General features: G+C 39.5%; 3 protein-coding genes across 6 annotated transcripts; 2 read left to right on the top strand and 1 right to left on the bottom strand.

The window, feature by feature from the left end:
* Window positions 1–196: 196 nt before the first annotated feature.
* On the top strand, window positions 197–1591 carry LOC132193722 (peptidyl-prolyl cis-trans isomerase Fkbp12). Its single transcript, XM_059614569.1, has 3 exons — window positions 197–357; window positions 842–1076; window positions 1176–1591. The coding sequence occupies exons 1-3, from the start codon at window positions 321–323 to the stop codon at window positions 1231–1233; spliced, it is 330 nt and encodes a 109-aa protein (XP_059470552.1). The 5' UTR covers window positions 197–320; the 3' UTR covers window positions 1234–1591.
* Window positions 1592–1595: 4 nt separating this feature from the next.
* LOC132193721 (protein EFR3 homolog cmp44E) lies at window positions 1596–5663 on the bottom strand. Its single transcript, XM_059614567.1, has 12 exons — window positions 5430–5663; window positions 4655–4731; window positions 4315–4593; window positions 4001–4260; window positions 3721–3946; window positions 3242–3658; window positions 3007–3179; window positions 2714–2945; window positions 2529–2657; window positions 2180–2476; window positions 1966–2124; window positions 1596–1904 (listed from the first exon to the last, which is right to left on the bottom strand). Exons 1-12 carry the CDS (start codon window positions 5521–5523, stop codon window positions 1692–1694), a joined length of 2556 nt encoding a protein of 851 aa, XP_059470550.1. The 5' UTR covers window positions 5524–5663; the 3' UTR covers window positions 1596–1691.
* Window positions 5664–7303: 1640 nt separating this feature from the next.
* LOC132193719 (protein 4.1 homolog) lies at window positions 7304–17500 on the top strand. Of its 4 annotated transcripts, none has more exons than XM_059614564.1 (18): window positions 7304–7508; window positions 10390–10567; window positions 10730–10877; window positions 11103–11223; window positions 11277–11450; window positions 11501–11653; window positions 11745–11930; window positions 11988–12160; window positions 12293–12459; window positions 12608–12709; window positions 13361–13648; window positions 13789–14790; window positions 14950–15057; window positions 15199–15309; window positions 15494–15571; window positions 15746–15955; window positions 16009–16201; window positions 16262–17500. In XM_059614564.1, the coding sequence occupies exons 2-17, from the start codon at window positions 10442–10444 to the stop codon at window positions 16186–16188; spliced, it is 3327 nt and encodes a 1108-aa protein (XP_059470547.1). In that variant the 5' UTR covers window positions 7304–7508; window positions 10390–10441; the 3' UTR covers window positions 16189–16201; window positions 16262–17500. The 4 variants fall into 4 exon arrangements, with proteins under 4 accessions (XP_059470547.1, XP_059470546.1, XP_059470548.1 ...); XM_059614563.1 differs by having other exon boundaries at window positions 12284–12459; XM_059614565.1 differs by lacking the exon at window positions 15494–15571 and having other exon boundaries at window positions 12284–12459.
* The last annotated feature ends 146 nt before the right edge of the window (window positions 17501–17646 follow it).

Raw genomic sequence — 17646 nt, 5'->3', positions numbered from 1 at the left:
CATAGTAAGTAGAGGAGTAATAGATTTAACGATAATTAATGAATAATTTCTTGCTTTTTAAAGTTTATGTTACAAAAAATGATATAAATAAAGGTACTGATACTTTGAATTCGTTTAATATGTTATGGGATAAATTTTTACAAACATAATCACGAAGTACTCCTTCTGTTTCTATCTCCCGTGTGTATCAACCTTTTGATCGAATTTCCGTTTCGGCACGGCTTGTCGGCTTCCGGTAGTCTTGATAAACAAACAGGGGTACTAAATTAACCTCTAATTTTCGCCATAGAAGACGTTTGCTTCGCTAAACTCCAAAGAAAATGGGTGTCGATGTTGAAGTGATCTCTCCCGGAGACGGTAAATATAAGGGGTTAGCGGAGCCCAAGCGGTCAGCCCGGTTTTGGCAACCGATCGATGCAACGCTCCCATGGCCGGTTCCAAAGCGATCCGCCTTGACGCGCTCGATCTCATTATGCCGCTCCCTAGCTAGTTACGTGCTCGTGCTTCTTAGCTTAATTAATACGATTTATTCAATTCACTTCCCTTCTTTCGACTTCATTATACCCTATATAACGCAATATCAACGATTTGTATCCGTCACTGTGCTACTAAAATGAGCACAAATTTCTAAAGAGCCGGCTTTCCCTCCGCATATAGCATAAATTGCAGACTTTGGGGGGAGTGTCCTATTTATTCAATAGAAATAATGTGATAGGGAGATAAAATTTATTTATTTATTATCATTTTATGATTTCGTTTATTAAACAGTTTTTTAATATTCTGATACTGAGTTTATGTACAGATTTTCAAAAACTATTTTCTGCTTAAAATTTGTTCACAGGCCAGACCTACCCCAAGACTGGTCAAACTGTGGTGGTCCACTACACTGGCACCCTGACTAATGGAACCAAGTTTGACTCCTCACGCGACAGAAACAGCCCGTTCAAGTTCCGTCTGGGTCGCGGTGAGGTCATCAAGGGCTGGGACCAGGGCGTGGCACAGATGTGCGTTGGAGAACGCGCTAGGCTGACCTGCTCCCCAGACTTTGCCTACGGCTCTCGTGGCCACCCTGGAATATATCCTTTTCCATCAATAATGATATCTATTTTGTTTTGTATATATTTGCCAAATGTTACGATAATTTTTTTTATCAATTTTCCTTGACTGAAGCTTACTATCCCTCCTAATGCCACTCTTATCTTTGATGTCGAGCTGCTGCGAGTTGAGCCTTGAAGAGCGACTATGCCGCCTCTCCTCTCCAACGTCTTGTTCGTCATCATCGCAGACGAGCAGCTCACCCTAATTTAACCTTACAAGAAAAAAAATACCATTGTTTTTTTTAACTGTTTACAAACTATTACTTCTCAAGTCTGCAAATAATTGACCCAACAGTGTCCTTTACAAGGATCAACTTAAGCAATTATAATTGGGTGTAGTAAATTCTTCCACTTCTGAAGGGTTCCGTCGGACCCACTAATTCAGGTCCACTTGCATTTGTTGTTCTGCCTCACTGTTAAACAAAAATGAAAAAATAGATTGCTTTTACTGTCAATTTGATTTTGGATTTTCAGATTAAAATCATTTCAAATCATTTAACATTTTTTTATTTTATTGCCATCGATTTTGAACAAGTGAGTTTCCTTCATAAAGGAATTCCAATATAGTATCAACAATCAGTATTATATAGTGATTTATATGTGGAAGAGTTGTGGGAACAGAATCTCATATGACGGCGGCTGGTCTATGGCTGACGCAGGGGTGTTGGTGGTTAGGTCGACGAAGCTGTCTGTAGAGTTTTTGGTTCCTTGCCTGCTGATCGACAGGTTGGGAGTGTGAGGAGGCCTCTGTACATCACTAACAAGCATGCTGAAGATGTCGTTCAAAGTGTTTTGAAGAGTATCAGTCTGAAATTATAGCAATAATTGAAAATAAATTCAATATAAAAAAATTAGTGGTTATTTTCACTTTTGCTTTATTTCTTGAGACGAGCTCTTGGAAGGGCTCCATTCTGTAGGCCATGCAAAGTTGCTGCCTGTATTGCTCCTCCTCCTGCTTTCTGATGCTGGGAGGTTCGTTCAGCATCTTTTTCAATGCTTCCACAGTCAGTTGAGGGTCGATCGGTTTCTAAAACAAATTGTTTGTAACAAGTTCAATTAAATTGGGCAAAATCAAAGCTCACTCTTATTATTCCTGGTGATGAGGCAGGGCTGTCTTCGTCTGCAGTAATGTTTAGATCTCCAACACTTCCTCTTCCAGTTACTGAATCAACCCAAGAGTTCCTAGGGCCGTTAGACTCGAAGGGTGCCTGAAGTCTAGTGATGTCGTACCCTGCGGACCTAAGGATGTCTATGATAACTGCCAGATCAATGCCCATCTCACTGGGCATTTGTCCTGGCGAGTTGTTGCCGGGAACTTCAATCCGGCTCCGCAGGGGTGGCAGAAAGTGTGGTGCTTTTTGCCTCCGCAAAGTAATGATCTAAAATATTGAAAATTAAATAAACCTTTTTGCTGCAAATAAAAAGCGGTACCTGATCAGCATATTCTTGGAGAGGGGCCACCCCCATCACATACGGTAAAAGAGTGAGTAGACTAGCTACTACAGCGTGAAGGCTGCACCTCTGAACTGTGCTCAGTTGGCTGCTTGTCGTGGCAGTGTCCTTGATAAGTATGCAAAATTTATAGCCTCTGTAAAATAATTTGCTAAGATAAGTACCTGAATACTTTTGAGAAGCCTCAAAATATCCATCATGGTCTCCTTGCAACTAATTTCTACGCAGTAAAGAGCCAAGGTGGTGTATACGGCAGATATGTGTTCAATTGTGTTGCTCGGCTCCTCCAAGCTCAGCCCCAGACACGAACAAATTTCTTGTCCATGTTTGCGAACAAAAATCTCGTCTGGTTGACAGCATTTTTCAGTCACCAAACCAATCTCTGCTACATCGACACTGTAACATAAGACTTATTCAGTAAAAAAAGATGACAATTCCTCTTATTTTATTATTTTACCTTGGGCTTTGGAGCTTATCAATATTGTGATGTCTGTCAATTAAGGTATGAAGAATCCGTTGTACCAAAAGTCTCATGTCGCCATCAGGCGCTGCAGACATTCTCAATAGTGGCTCCAGGAATGACATTGGGAATGTAGTTGAAAACTGCACAGTCCTGTACTTAGTTCCAACCTGGTAACCCACAATAGTTTAGTTAACAGAGCCATAAAAAGACGGATCAGGTGAATCAATACCTTAAGGAGAGACTTGAGAAGGATATTTTGTAACAATGCGTGTGCTACGTTAGAGCCTCCTTTTTTGTTATTGTCGGTGAATTGTGGCACTTTGCTCATAATGAACTTCATTATCTCAATCTTCTGATAATCTGGCAGGTGGTTGGCGAATTCTCCCAGAGCGTTGATCAGTGCTTCTTGATACATCTTTTCGTCCCTTCTCTGCTCCGATGGAATGTCAGTCATCACAGAGTGCCGCAGATGTGTCAAAAGAGAATTGATGATTTCCAACACGGAAGGACCGATGCTCTCTCCTGCAGCAATTGCTATAATTTTAGACAACACCTCAGCCACGCTAGTTCTGATTTTAGGAGAGGCTTTTGAATTCTCGTCCAAGTGGGCCATCAAAGTTTCAACAACAGCATACGAGTGTTGCGCCTGAAATTGGAAAAAACAGACAATTAAACAAAAATGTTCATACATCTTAATGATATCATTACTTGAATAGAAAACATGATGACTTTGAAGGTGTGCGTAGCAAACTTGTTGGAGAGCCACAAGTTGTGGTTATCGATGTGCTTCAAGACTGGTTTTACCACACATCTGATCTGTCCAAAAGAGGCCCTGCCAACCAGTTCTCGCATGCAAGTTTCCGCCAAGGCAGGTGGATCAATTCTCTCTTCTTGATTTTCTTCTTGCACTGGATGGTATCCTTTCTTCAAGTGCCTGAAATTAAAATTCTTTTCTCTGGAACCTATGAAGATATTTTCTTGGTCTTACGGTAAATCTTGCATGTTGTACAGCAAAGATGGTACGATTTTGTTCATATGATCCGGTGCCCAAATATTTTCAACCAGATCATCAGCCACTGTTTTCCTGACAACCCCCTGTAGTCCTTTGATGCCAGCGAGTCTGATTTTGCTCTGCAGTTCGTCACTGTCATTGACAAAGTGACACATCGAGGAGAACTTTGATACAAAAAAATCGTATCTCCTGTGGTAGGATGGAGTGTCCTCCTCAATGTTAGCAAACTTCACAAACTAGAAAAAAAGCAAATAATTTCTTTATCAGTCAAAAATGATCTCAACTCTTACGGATTGAGTTGCGAGGACTTGCAAGTTGTGCTCCGTCGACTCGAGCAAGTTCTGCACCATCTTCAGGTAGCTCTCGACAAACAAATTAATCGTCTGGCCGTGGCAAGCAGAAAGCAGTTGGTCCATCGCTTCCATAGCAATAGTGGCAAAGCCATACCGACGGCGGTAGACGTCTCGGCGGGCCCTTTGCAGAAGGTACTCGCCAATTCTGTCCAGCTTTTCTGGCGAGGCCAGGGCGTAATAAGTAAGTTTGTCCATGTTGTTCTTGGCCAGGCCATCCTGCGGAACATGAACTTTATTAGATTCTACTGTTGATAAAATGTAAATGAATTTTTATTGCCTGCGCATCAACAGGAAAAATATTATCCACGAGACGTTTGTAGCGCGGTCGAAGGGCGGAGCAGCACCCACAACAGCCTGTGAAGCAAAAAAAGAAAGAAAGCGAGTCAGCGCTGTTGAATGACGGCAGCAGAGACCCTTGAGAATTCATATGAATGCAGAGCAGGGCCATCAATATGGGTAAAAAATGGAATTTTTTAGCCTACTTAAGACTTATTCAGACACATCTGAGAAAGGATTACGTCACACTGCGATAAAAACGATTAATATATTTTAAATCAGGTCTTTTACTGTCTCTAGTAAACGTGAATATAATTATGAGGACCTATCTCATTTAAAACATTCAAATAGAGGGCTTAATTTATTTTCTGTGGATCTAAATAATAAAAATTATTTATTACAATTTTTGAATGAGAGTATAATTTTGGGAATTTTCAGCTGATATTTTTTTCTATTTCTATTTTTAATTGTTATTAATTACCGTTAAAAGCTGCAGAACCTTTACAAGATCAACATGATTAAAAGTAACGATTAATTTAAAAATTTGATTTAAATTTAAAACAAAAATCATAAATTATACAAGCAAAACCTAATCATACAAGTTTGACTACCTTTAAATTTGTACGAAGAATGAAATTACAAAATTAATCTAAAACAAGCGCGTTAATGGTGGTGAGCAGAGATTTTTAAAGGTCAAGAAACTAGTGCTCAAAGGGTTCGCCGTAACAAGCAAACGAGCTACAAGTGACACTGCGGCGCTAATTAGGCCGACTCACAACTGGGATCGGTGCACTTGTTCACGGCGGACTCGAAGAATTCAGGCAGGTCCGAGTCAAAACAGCACTTGAGAAAGTCCCAAGACAAATCCATGGCTGCAGGGATGAACCTCGGCACTGCTTTACGGCTTCGCTGAGGCCGAGGCGAGCACTGGGTCGCTCCGCTCTTGGCCGCGCGGGTCTGTCATGCGCCTTTTCGCGCCCTACCCCATTGATTTTTTCTTCCGCCCTGCGCAATATTTGGAGCAACCCTTTCTCCGTAAATTTGCATTTCGATAGACCCCAGGGCTGATATATCAAAATTGAACTCTTGATAAATGACTAGAGCAATTTAGTATACACTTGGCTAGGGCATCGCCCGATTGGCAGACCCGACGCGGCACTTGATGATTTATTAATAAAAATCCATCCTCTGCAAAATTGCGAGGGTGGAGCGTTGCGCACACGCCTTATTCTGGGTCAAGGGCAGCCCGATTGCCAAAATTTGTGCGTCGGGTCGGGGCGCTTTGATTCAACCAGCCACTTACAGGATTCAATAAAGTGAATTAATCAATTTTCTCTACACAAGTTTTTATCAAACCAAAATTAAGAAAAATAGGGATTTTAAGTTCTATAATATTATGATCATTAAATCATCTAACCACAATTAACTATAAAATAGATAAAATAATTTCCTAGTTATGTGTGTAAATTTAAAAAAAGTTTAATCATAATTTGGCTGAATGAATTTTTGAAATCCTGTAAGATTATTTCCTTTAAAGAAAAATAATAATCTTACCATTTTTTCCACACATCACTGCTTTTTCAGTCTTTCTTAAAGTACGTAAGGCTTTATTTTAAGTTCCAGTCAAAATTCTGTAACAAGAAAATTAAATGATAATTATATAGATTGAGACAGATTTTTGGTCATGAGATTGTATGAATATAATTGTTGAAGAAAGAGAATTTTAGTAATGTACTAGAATAAATATTAGATAGCCTAATTTAAAATCAATTTTGCTTCCAACTTTTTCGATAATGTTAAAAATTACTCATAAAAAGCTCTATGTATATGTTGAACAGTGGACTTGACTGCAATGAATGTTGAATTCATACATTCATCAGGCAGGGAATTTAATCGTAAGAACCTTGAAAACAGAAACTTTCATTTTTTTATTTTATCAATTTGGAACAAGGGAAGCGAAGGGATGCGAATTCTGATTGCGAAAAAGGATAAAAATTAAGCACGATAACAGTTTCATTTGTGTTTCCCTGACGTTCTCCGTAAATATTTATTTTATAATATGTATTTTGTCTATGTAATATCTCTAACATAGGGTATTTGGATTGTGGGTTTACATAATTATGTTATGCATACATATGTATGTTGTACATAACTTACTTACAGAGTTTAAATAATAATTGCAATAATTGTATGTACATATTACCTGATTTATGTATGTATTTCATATTTGTAAGTGAGCACATAAATCATGGATGAAATTAAAGGATAAATTATTCTGTCAGGTAAAAGTCTCAAAGTACAGAGATTAAAAATAATAATAATAAATTGCAGGAAAAAAAATGTATGATATCATAGCTTACCGTTTCCTACAGCAGTCTTTTAGCTTTACACGGCTTTACATATCGCAAAGTTGACACTGCGAGTCAAAATAAAGGCATCCGTTTCAATGATACCTCTTTTGATCCTAAGTACGGGCTAAAATTTGGTTTTGGCAGCGACCTATAAACGCGAAAAAGCCCAAAATTCGGCCTCGTCAGTCTTGTTTTGCAGAGCCAGATGATAAGAGGCGCCCCGCCCACTAAAATTCAAAACTCCCGCCAGAGGTCGCGAACACCGCTGGCATTTTCACGCGTGTCGCCGGCAGAGGCGCTGAGGTCAAGACCAAGCCCAGTTCTGCCCCCAGAGTTGTGTGTCTGTCTGTGTTGTTCACCTGTAAACGTCAAGCAAAAATCTGAGGCTGACTCGCGCGTTTCGGGGTGGTTTGATCGATCAAACTTTTGGATGCAAGTCGGCCGCCTCGGCTACACCGTTTGATGGCGTTTTGAAGCGTCAGGCGAGAATTCGGCTGCTTTTAGGTGAGCGCAAATTCCTCGGCAGGAGCCGCGTCTGTACGCTCCGGTGCTTCCACGACCGGAAGGGTGAGCGACGGGGTGCGGGGATGGTGGTGATCTCGAGGGTGCTCCACCGCCACCACTTCGTGTCCGGTCAGGACGAAAAGAGGCCGCGAATTCAGGGTCGCGGGTCGGCCGCGCCCCGTGGCTCTCGACCAGTTTTTAGTGGGTGGGGCCGCCCGTCGCGTTACCTACGTTTATATTATAATTTGAGGCGAATTTTTTTTATACATGATGCATAATAAATCGAGTGCTTTGTGTTGTGCACGCGCGTATTGCCCCTTGATCAGCAAATTCTCACACGACATGCGGCACCGCTTTATTGATTTGCGTGTCCCTTGTTTGCGGACGCCAGACAGTCTCAGACGGAAAAGAAAAGAGTCCTCGAGAGGCCCGCTGCTTTCGAGGCGAATTTTCTCACGATTTCATGCAAAAAGTACACTCTTCTTCAAGAATTACTCAAGAGCTTTTCTCTTTCTTTGTGTGTGTATAATTATAATTATGAGCACACGAGAAAATCGTGATTATCTCTGGCTGACGAGTTCAAAAGACTTTTTATTTTTTTATTTATTACCCTCGAAGCTTCTTTCTTTAATAATCACTTCTTGCAAGAAGGCGGGCGTCCGCAGTGATAAATGACCTTACAATTGGTCCATCTCACTTCGTCTTGTTATTATTCGTTCGTCGAGTGCTAAATATAGCAGTGACTGCTTTTCTCCCGAAGAGGCTGAATAATCGATGATTTCATTGTGCCGCCGATTTATACGTTGCATCTCCGTGAATGAAGTCATTGTCTGTAACAAAGAAAGAATATAAGAACTTGGCGAGTGTATCGGTTTCAGCCCATTCAGATTTTATTGCTGGTCTCGGCCCTTCTGGAGTGGTGCTCCTATTTTTATTGCCAACTTATTTGCTTATTTCAAATTTAACACGGCTGAAATTTTTTTCATATTATTGTTTTTAGCTGTCAATTTTAATGAGTTCTCATTTCAAAAAAATTAATGATTATAATGAATGAACTGAGAACATTTATAAAAATCGATCATAGGTATTTTTTTTAATTCTATTAAGGTTTTCAATTAAAAAATTATACACCGTGCCTAGATCTGGCCTTGATCTTTGTTAATAAAGATATTTTATCAAAATAATTTATAATTATAATTAATTATAGTATATCGTATATATTTTTCTTTATATCAGTTGATTCATTACTTTTGATTTAATTTTTTTTGTTACATATGAATTAAGAAATCAATTAAATTGACAAGAAAACCATAAATGGAAAAATTACAGCCATATTAAATTTGAAATAAATGTACCTCTTGCAACTGGCATTATTTTATTTCTTTTGCGTTCAATCGGCTGAGAAATTCAGTACATTTTCTAAGTTCTAGATTATGCACAGCAATATTGATTTGCTTTTTCCCGCATTACACGCTGGTACATTATATAACTTTAGAATGCGGCACTGCATCGCAATAATGCGTTGGTTTGGTTTCGATTTTTCTCTAAACTCCAAACATTGGCACAAAGTCTCGCCGCAGGAATGCCGAGATTCAATCAGTCACTACGTTTGGCATTAGAAGAATGTTGCGTGTTGAATTTGGTCTGATAGGAGCTGAACATGCATAAACAATGAGCATTTTGTGGTCTCTGAACACTGATCAAAACGGTGGCATTTTACAGTTCATGAATGTCCCGACTTGACTTTTTTTACGACTTCCTTTCAACAGGTCGTTAATGAAATTTCCGAGCTCTGTCAAGGATTATCATGTTTAAATGAAAGTTAATTTTTATTCTAAAAATTGTACTTAAAATTAATACTTGAATTTATTTTAGTGCGCCTAAGTTCTAAAGAATGCATGTTTTGACGCCCTCAGGCTAGAGTTATTTTATGCTGCCTACTTTCTTTTGAAACCGTTGAAATATCAGTTAAAATTTTCATATAAGATATCAAGATATTATGTAAGAAATTAATTAATTGACACAAAATTATTTTCTTTGTCACTAAAAATTCTTTGAAAAATTAAAAAAAAATATATTTCTCTACAAGGTGAAGTGCTATTGAAGCACCTGACTTTTAAAATTTCAAGGAAACCAATTTAACCCCCTATATAACGCGCACATTTTAATAGAATTTGAGCAAATTATTGTTTATTTGAGCAGATTTTGAAGTAATTTTTAATCTCATTATAAATGGTAATAATTTTGGATTCCCTCTTTACTCTTTACAATTAGTCGTCAGCACAAACACGTGAGTCGTCGGTGAGTGGCAAAAGCAGTCCCATCCAGCCTTGTTTTTGTCGGTTTTTGTGTTGTTGTTCTCGCCTGCATGAGCTCTACATTCATTCCATTATCCCTTAATTTGATTACCTGCCACCTCCGGTCTTGTCCTCCGAAGCTGCTACTTTTAATATTTATTTATTCTCTCGACTGTTTCATCGCATTAATAACATTCTAGCAGTCCGTCAGTTATTCAGTTTGCTCTCTCAAACTCCACAAACTTGTTGATTTCTCTCGTCCTCGGCAAAGATTGCCGCCGCGACTCTCTATTATTTATTTACCATTCCACGCGGCGCTTCATTTCCCTGCTGACGTTTCATAGCGATTTACTCCGACCTGTGCCTACTTTTGCGTTATCTCTCTGCACTTGCTGCGCTTCGTCTAAATTTATTAAAAGTAAATATTTATTCGGCCGCCTGCGCGCGTTAGATATTGTAGCTTATCCGACACACGTGATGTCAGCGCCCAGAACTCGCGACATCGTTCGACCCAATTTTGCCGGCTGCTGACGGGATCGGAGGGAATGACCGAATAATTATTATTTTTTTTTTGTGACCGGCAGGTGGCTTTTCCAACGACACAGACGCTGAGAGGAAGTGAAAATCAGCAGCAAAATGCCTGAAGAACAGCAACAGGCCGCGGCCGTCAAGAGCCCGACGATTAGCAAAAAGTCCGTGGGCAAGAAAGTGCTGGCCAGAATCCACATGCTCGATGGATCTGACATAGAGCTCAGCATTGAAGTAAGAAATTTGCATTTAAATAACACAAATAAATTTGCAATTAATAGCTGCAGTTTACAATTTGCTGGTAGATGAAATAAAATTAAAAATACGTTTTTAATTAAAGGATAATGTAAATTTGGTGCCTTTTAGAATTCTTATCATATTATGTTTTTTTTTCAGCGCAAATGCAAGGGTTACGAGTTGATGGAGCAACTGTGCGAGTCAATCAATTTGCTCGAGAAGGACTACTTTGGACTCACATACGAGGACCGCTACGACAAACGCAACTGGCTTGAGCTGGAGAAAGGCATTTCAAAGTTCATCAAAGGTGAGCTGAGATAAAAACTTATTGAACTCTCTCAATGGCTTAAATCAATGGCCACCATTCTTTAGGAACAGCAAAGCCTTATTTATTTGCTGATTACAATCTATAAATAGACACGCCTAATCTAATTTTGGCCCAATGATTGCATAAATGGAATGCTTGCAGATAGTCATTCAGTACAATTTACTGTTGCTAGTCCGTTATTAAACTACAAATTTAATTCTGTAGATGAGCCGTGGGCGTTCAACTTTGAGGTGAAGTTTTATCCGCCCGATCCGTCACAGTTGCAGGAAGACATCACCAGATATTACTTGTGTCTTCAAGTCAGAAATGACATTCTTACTGAAAAGTAACAATTTACCTAATTTTTTTTACAAAAGTTGCTTAATTTGAATTGAAAAGGTTGCCTTGTTCATTTGTGACACATGCTGTCCTGGGTTCGTACCTTGTCCAGTCGGAGTTTGGCGACTTCGACCCAGACGAGCATGGAAGGAATTACTTGAGAAACTTCCAGTTTGCTCCAAACCAAACTATGGAGATGGAAGAAAAGGTTATGGAACTCCACAAAGGGCTCAAGTAAATATTGCTTTTTTTTAATTGAAGATACATATTAAATTTTATTTTAGGGGCCAGACTCCTGCTGAAGCAGAATTACACTACTTGGAGAACGCCAAGAAACTAGCCATGTACGGCCTGGATCTGCATCCAGCCAAAGACTCTGAGGGCGTTGACATCATGCTGGGCGTTTGCGCCTCAGGCCTTCTCGTCTACAGAGACAGGTAAATGAAAATATTCAACTGTCGGCCGCGAGCCTCTTTTATTTTCAACTCAAAGCCGTGATTACTAATTCACATTCACATTTAATAACAGACTGAGGATCAACCGCTTTGCCTGGCCAAAAATACTGAAAATATCCTACAAACGACACAATTTCTACATCAAGATACGCCCTGGCGAGTTTGAGCAATGCGAGTCCACTATTGGCTTCAAGCTGGCCAACCACAGAGCTGCGAAAAAGCTTTGGAAGGTGTGTGTGGAACATCACACCTTCTTCAGGTACTGAATATTTATAATTTCAAATCAATGCCAAAATTAAATGTATCTTCTCTATAGACTGATGACTCCAGAGCCATTACCCAAGTCGAGCCTTTTCCCACGCTTTGGCTCAAAATTCCGCTATTCCGGAAGGACGCACTACGAGACGAAGAAGGTGTTGATTGATCGTCCTGCGCCTCAGTTTGACCGTAGCCTCAGTGGCAGGAGACTCACTTCTCGCAGCATGGATGGTAAGTTTTTTTATGGAAATGTTTAGTTGTTACTTTGATCAAAGCACACAGGAATTTGGCACCTTTTATTTCTATTCTGAAGGCTGCCAAATTGGTTTTAATTATGAGAAAATGAACTAATAGTGATTCCAGTTGTGACCACGGCCAGAACCACGGCCAACGCTGCCGATCCCTCAAAACGCCACACCATGTCGCACCCTCCGGAACACATTCCAGAGATTGACAACCTCAACGAGAAGCCTCTAAAGGATAAGGAGAACAAGGACCGCAAGTTGAAGGATGAGAAGCTGAAGGAAAAGGTCTGTCTCGTTTATTTTTATACTTCTGTGTTTTGTGACTAACATTGTTTGGGAGCAAATGAAATCTTTCGTAACGAAAAAGAAAAAAATCCATAAGTTTTTCAAATCTGACTGCCCAGTCTTACTAACAAATGTGGGCCTGGTCTAGATTGAAAGGAAACCGAGTGTATCCTCTGACGGTTCCTCCAGCTCAATGGAGGGCGAGTACGAAGCTAACAAGGAACAGACTTGTGATGAGACAACTTCTAAGGTGTGTCTCACGTCCACTGACTGCATGCACTCTTTACGTGGAATGTGTTTTTGGTCTTTTTCAACTTTTTATTGGCCTCTTGAAAAGTTTTCGTAATTTAACAATCTCTCGCTCCCGCTGAAAATTTGCATTTGGTTCCTTTGCTTCGTGGAGCCAATGGAAATAGAACCAATTGTATATTTTTCTGCTTCTCTGTGGGTTTTTAAGTGTAAATAATTTTCACCTTCTTGCAAACCAACCTAATTATTAGGTGGTGCCTATGAGAATAGCTGGCAGAATAATTTTTTGCAGTAATTATAGTTTGCCGATTTTTTTCAACGCCTATTTTTCAATGATGCTTTGGCACAATGTGGCTGGTGCAGTAATTATTTCACTTGGACTGTACCAAAAAGATGAAAACCTCACATTTAGTAGCCTCTATTGCCTAAACCATACTGTGCATCAATAGCTTTTTTTATGTTCACCAAGAATTTGCTGATCATCCAAAATTTCTCAAATCTTTCTATAGTAATTGAGGAAATAATTCTTCTAATTAGGAGAAATGTAGAATATGAGCAATTTCAATTTTTATCTGGTACAAGGTGAGGTTCATGCCTCTTGATTCTATTGTTCCTTGTCAGTTTGACTTATGTTTTGTTTGTTTTTAAATAGAAACCGGTCGGTGGAGTAGCAGTTCTGCCTTCTGGAATATTTGGAAAGAAGAAGAAAGACAAGAAAAAAGATGACGAAGAGAAGCGTGACGAAGAAAAGGAAGCAACGGCTGAGAACGGCACTGAGGAGGTGAAGGCCGAGAAGACGCCTGCCTCCCCTGACAATAAGAAGGACAAAAAGAAGGGCAAGAAAGAAAAAGATGAAAAGAAGGAGAAGGAAAACCAGGCTGGTACTCCTGAAAAGGAAAAGGCAGCTGAGAAGGAGAAGAAAGAAAAATCAAAATCAAAGGTATGCCTGGTATTTTTTTTTCTCAATCAAACCACACCTTATTATTTTTTGCATTTTTAGTTTTGTAACTACCTCAGTACGCGGCATGCTTTTAGTTATTTTATTTTTATTTTGCATGTATTTTTGTTGTGTTCGAGCAGATCTCAGGATTGTTTTCCATTGGTTCGTCACCATCAAAAGAACAAGATGCAAACAAGAAAGGCAAAAAGAGCACCGGATCTGTCGCAGACGATTCTTCCACCCTTGAATCTCCCCAGTCACTGAAAGCCAGTCCCCAAAGCAAGGCTGTCCTTGCAGACGGAGGCCCTCCTGAAGGCTCTCCCCAACTGCCAGGCTACACCCGAGAGTACGACTACGAAGAAAATCCCAACCTGTCTCCATCAAGGAGCAGAAACGCTGCTATTTTGGCTCACGGCTTCACATATGAAAAGGACCCTTGCCAAAGTCCACTTGCTCTCAACCAACCTCAAGACGGCCCTCAGGGGGGCAGTCGCAAGGCTGTTGGACTCGCATTCAACTATGCCCCTGGTGAGGACAAGAAAGTGGCCGAGACAGCTGCTGAAAAGAGAAAAACCTTTGACCAGAAGTTGGCCAGCCCTCCTTCCCTTAGACAAGAAGCAGCCATTCAACAGCAAGGCTTGAACACCCCTGGCTTTGACTACGTTGAGTCTGCCTCGCGCAAGGAACAGGCCAAGGGTGGTATTGCTGGCAAACCAGTTGCCATCCCCACTCCTGGCCAGGAAAAGAGCCAAAAAGAAAAACCGGAAAAGTCCTCGGCTGCTTCTGCTGTGGCTGCCTTGCTGTCTATGGGCAAGAAGGGGAAGAAAGAAGAAAAGAAGGAAGAGAAGAAAGACAAAAAGAAGGACAAGAAGAAGAAAAAGAAGGAGGAGTCAGAGGACAGCTCAAGCAGTAGCAGCAGCAGTAGTGAGGACTCGATGATCGATCAATACGCACAAGGCAACGAAACCGTCCGTTCAACTGGAGACTCGGTTGTGGTCAACACACCCAAGATTTTCAAGACCACCACCAAACAGAGGGTGGTGCAGAATGCAGAGGGAATCATGCAAAACATTGAAGAGAAGGTGGAAGACCTCACTCCAGGCGGAACTGGAGCCGTTACCGTCTCAAACGTCATCAACACGGTGAGGCTGTTGATTTGAATTTGCTAAACCTCCCCAGTTTTATTTTCATTAAAAAGCTATTTTGGCATGTCCCTTATAATATAAATTGACATAAATAATGCTTGCTAGCATGGGTCTAAATTTTTCAATCACATTCAATTTTGCACTTCTATCCATAAGGCTGACGCTGAAATTGCGGAGAGTTCTCCTCATGTGACCGCCACTGCAGTGACAACAAGGACGGCAATGATGACCGAGGACAAGGAGAAAAATGAGAAAACTAGCCAGGTATGACTAGAGTAGTAGAGAAGCTATTATAGTCTTCAATTGGCATGAAACAGTCACATATTAAATTTTCCACTCTTTTATTTAACAGCATCTTTTACAGTAGACTCACATTATGTTTGTTTTTGTCATGTTTTTTCAAAGATTGAAGAGAAAACATTTGCACATACCACAACCACTAGCGCCACTCGTCAGGAGCAGCGTGTAGTGACACAGGAAGTGCGCTCAACCTCAACGGTGCTCACTGGTGACCAGGTCAGTACCACAGATTATTTTGCCTCAACTAAGCTCACCTTTAAATTGTAACTTTAAATTGAAACAATTATTTTAAACTGCTAGTTTTGTTCAGCTCTCACTTTGAAACTAGTTTTGTACCTAACTAGCGATTAACCTGCTTGAATTTTGTCTTGTTTATGCTGTTATTCGCATGCTTCCTCAGAATATTTACCGGAGAGAAAGAACTTCAAGCGGCAGCTCCAATGACTCTGGTACCCCGATTGATTTAGAGGAGGGCCAGGTAAGGAATTTTTGCTTTGCTTTTCCGATTTGAATTAAGCTTGATATAAATTAATACTTTTTTCAATGTTTAAAAAATGCATTTCAAAGCGATAATACCGTTTAATATTAATAGTTCAATTCATCATAATTCATGTGACGAAGTAACTAAAAATAAGCATTTCTCCTCCTGCAGACTCCCATTGTGAAAACGGAGAGCATGGTTTATGACCCTGACGCAGTGAATCAGTTTGAGCCCCCACAGAGCACCATGCAAGTGCCACTTGTGCAGACCGAGAGTCGCAAAGTAGCGCTTGAGTCCGCCGATGGCAACTACAGCGCCTCTGGAGAGATCATCAGCTCACAGACCATCAGCAGCAAGACGCGCACTGTCGAAACCATCACAGTAGGATTTACTAAAATTTTATAAATTGTCGATTAACGTTTTCTTATCTTTAGTACAAGACAGAAAAGGATGGAATTGTTGAGACCAGGGTCGAACAGAAGATCACCATCCAGTCGGATGGTGACCCCATTGACCACGACAAAGCTCTGGCTGAGGCTATTCAGGAGGCGACGGCCATGAACCCAGACATGACTGTTGAGAAGATTGAAATCCAGCAGCAATCTGCGCAGTAAAATATAAATAATGGTATGTATGTTAGATTTGCTGCAAGATTTTTATTTTCCAAACGTACTATTCAATCCGTAGGCACTCCAGGTCTCTATATTGTGGAGAATAAACAAGACCGTGATAAATTTCAAAATCGGCTATTCTTCTAACGAAGATTGCTTCTCAGCTTTTTTCTGGCGGCCTTCACCAATATTTTCTCTTCATATATATGATGTTAGGACCAAATTCAAAACACAAGCATTTATGCAAGAATTCCACTGTAGTTTACAGTTAAACATTTAAATAGAAATGAATATTACAGAGATGATGAAAATGTAACCAAACTTTTATCTATGGCAGCACATGTGCGTTATGCACCTTGCACTCCATGCAGCCTCAAAAGGATATTATTTATTAATGCTAAGGAGAAAAATAACAGCTTTGAATGTAATCTACTTTACATTATTGATGGAAAAAGTGCAGCTATGTGGATGAACCTTTTGTCGAAGACTAAAATGACCAGTTCTTTCATTAGAGAAATGTGTATGAAATAATAATGCCTGCAAAGCATGCTAGTTTGAAATATTGTTGCAAGAAAAGGAATTCATAGGTTGGTGGGATGGTTACTGATTAATTTCGTTACTAAATTGATACTTACAATGAAGGATTCTGCAAATGATTCTTCTAGCCAAGATAATAAAGAATCGACATAAATATGTGTGAAATCGAAAGCAGCTAACAAATTATCTATTTTTAATCAAATGCCATGTTAACAACAACTTACTCAAAGCTTATAAATTTTTCTTAACTTACTCAAAATCTTGAGTCACCGTGAAGTGCATGTTCTCCTTTTGTAAACAAATTAAAATTACCTCTTTTCTTTATTATCAAACGAAGATTCTTAGGGCGTAAGTCTTTTTTACACTGTATTTTAGTTTTGATAATTTTTTAGTTAACACAAACATATTGTTGAAGGGGCTGCGTGTTCATATCCATTTATTGTACGAATGTTACTTTGTTGACTTCATTGATTAAGATGCTAAAATTAGTCCAGTAAGAAAGAAGTATTATGGTTAGTTACTAATATTATAAATATTTTCACACATTGTAATTTTTGCTTCCACAGGCAACTGATTGATAATTTTCAAATTGTGTTACTTTTATGTTTGTTGTTATCTACGTTAGAACAAAAGTTTGATGCCTCTCCATACTTGAAATACTACGTTCTGTTTATCAGCAAAACCAATTCATAATTCAGCTAGGAAATCTCACTTTTTACAGATCTATAAAAGCCTTTTATGCGGATGCTTTAAATGCAATAAACTGATGTTAGCGGCACACTCCTGTTTTATTTTATATTTAACCTTTTTGAGGCCTGTTTTTAGATTCAAAATTCACACCCAGGAATATAATTTACCTTTAAATTGGAAAATATTCTCTTCAATAAGTCAAATTATATGCTAAAATGTTGAGAAATAAACCAT

The sequence above is a fragment of the Neocloeon triangulifer genome, unplaced genomic scaffold (genome assembly GCF_031216515.1).
Source record: "Neocloeon triangulifer isolate White Clay Creek 2 clone unplaced genomic scaffold, ASM3121651v1 ptg000004l, whole genome shotgun sequence".
NCBI classification, from domain to species: Eukaryota; Metazoa; Arthropoda; class Insecta; order Ephemeroptera; family Baetidae; genus Neocloeon; species Neocloeon triangulifer.
This window is presented reverse-complemented; position numbering and strand designations above follow the sequence as displayed.

Bases quoted from the DNA above. Each gene is read 5' to 3' on its own strand.
- LOC132193721 (XM_059614567.1), bottom strand. From the start codon at position 5,523: ATGGATTTGTCTTGGGACTTTCTCAAGTGCTGTTTTGACTCGGACCTG. The intron at 2,658-2,713 runs GTACTTATCTTA...ATACTTATCAAG, and splicing joins GGCTTCTCAAAAGTATTCAG to GACACTGCCACGACAAGCAG. The intron at 2,125-2,179 runs GTGAGCTTTGAT...AATTTGTTTTAG, and splicing joins CATCACCAGGAATAATAAGA to AAACCGATCGACCCTCAACT.
- LOC132193719 (XM_059614563.1), top strand. From the start codon at position 10,442: ATGCCTGAAGAACAGCAACAGGCCGCGGCCGTCAAGAGCCCGACGATT. The intron at 12,460-12,607 runs GTCTGTCTCGTT...GGCCTGGTCTAG, and splicing joins ATGAGAAGCTGAAGGAAAAG to ATTGAAAGGAAACCGAGTGT. The intron at 15,310-15,493 runs GTCAGTACCACA...ATGCTTCCTCAG, and splicing joins CGGTGCTCACTGGTGACCAG to AATATTTACCGGAGAGAAAG.
- LOC132193722 (XM_059614569.1), top strand. From the start codon at position 321: ATGGGTGTCGATGTTGAAGTGATCTCTCCCGGAGACG. The intron at 358-841 runs GTAAATATAAGG...ATTTGTTCACAG, and splicing joins AGTGATCTCTCCCGGAGACG to GCCAGACCTACCCCAAGACT. The intron at 1,077-1,175 runs ATATCCTTTTCC...ACTGAAGCTTAC, and splicing joins TCTCGTGGCCACCCTGGAAT to TATCCCTCCTAATGCCACTC.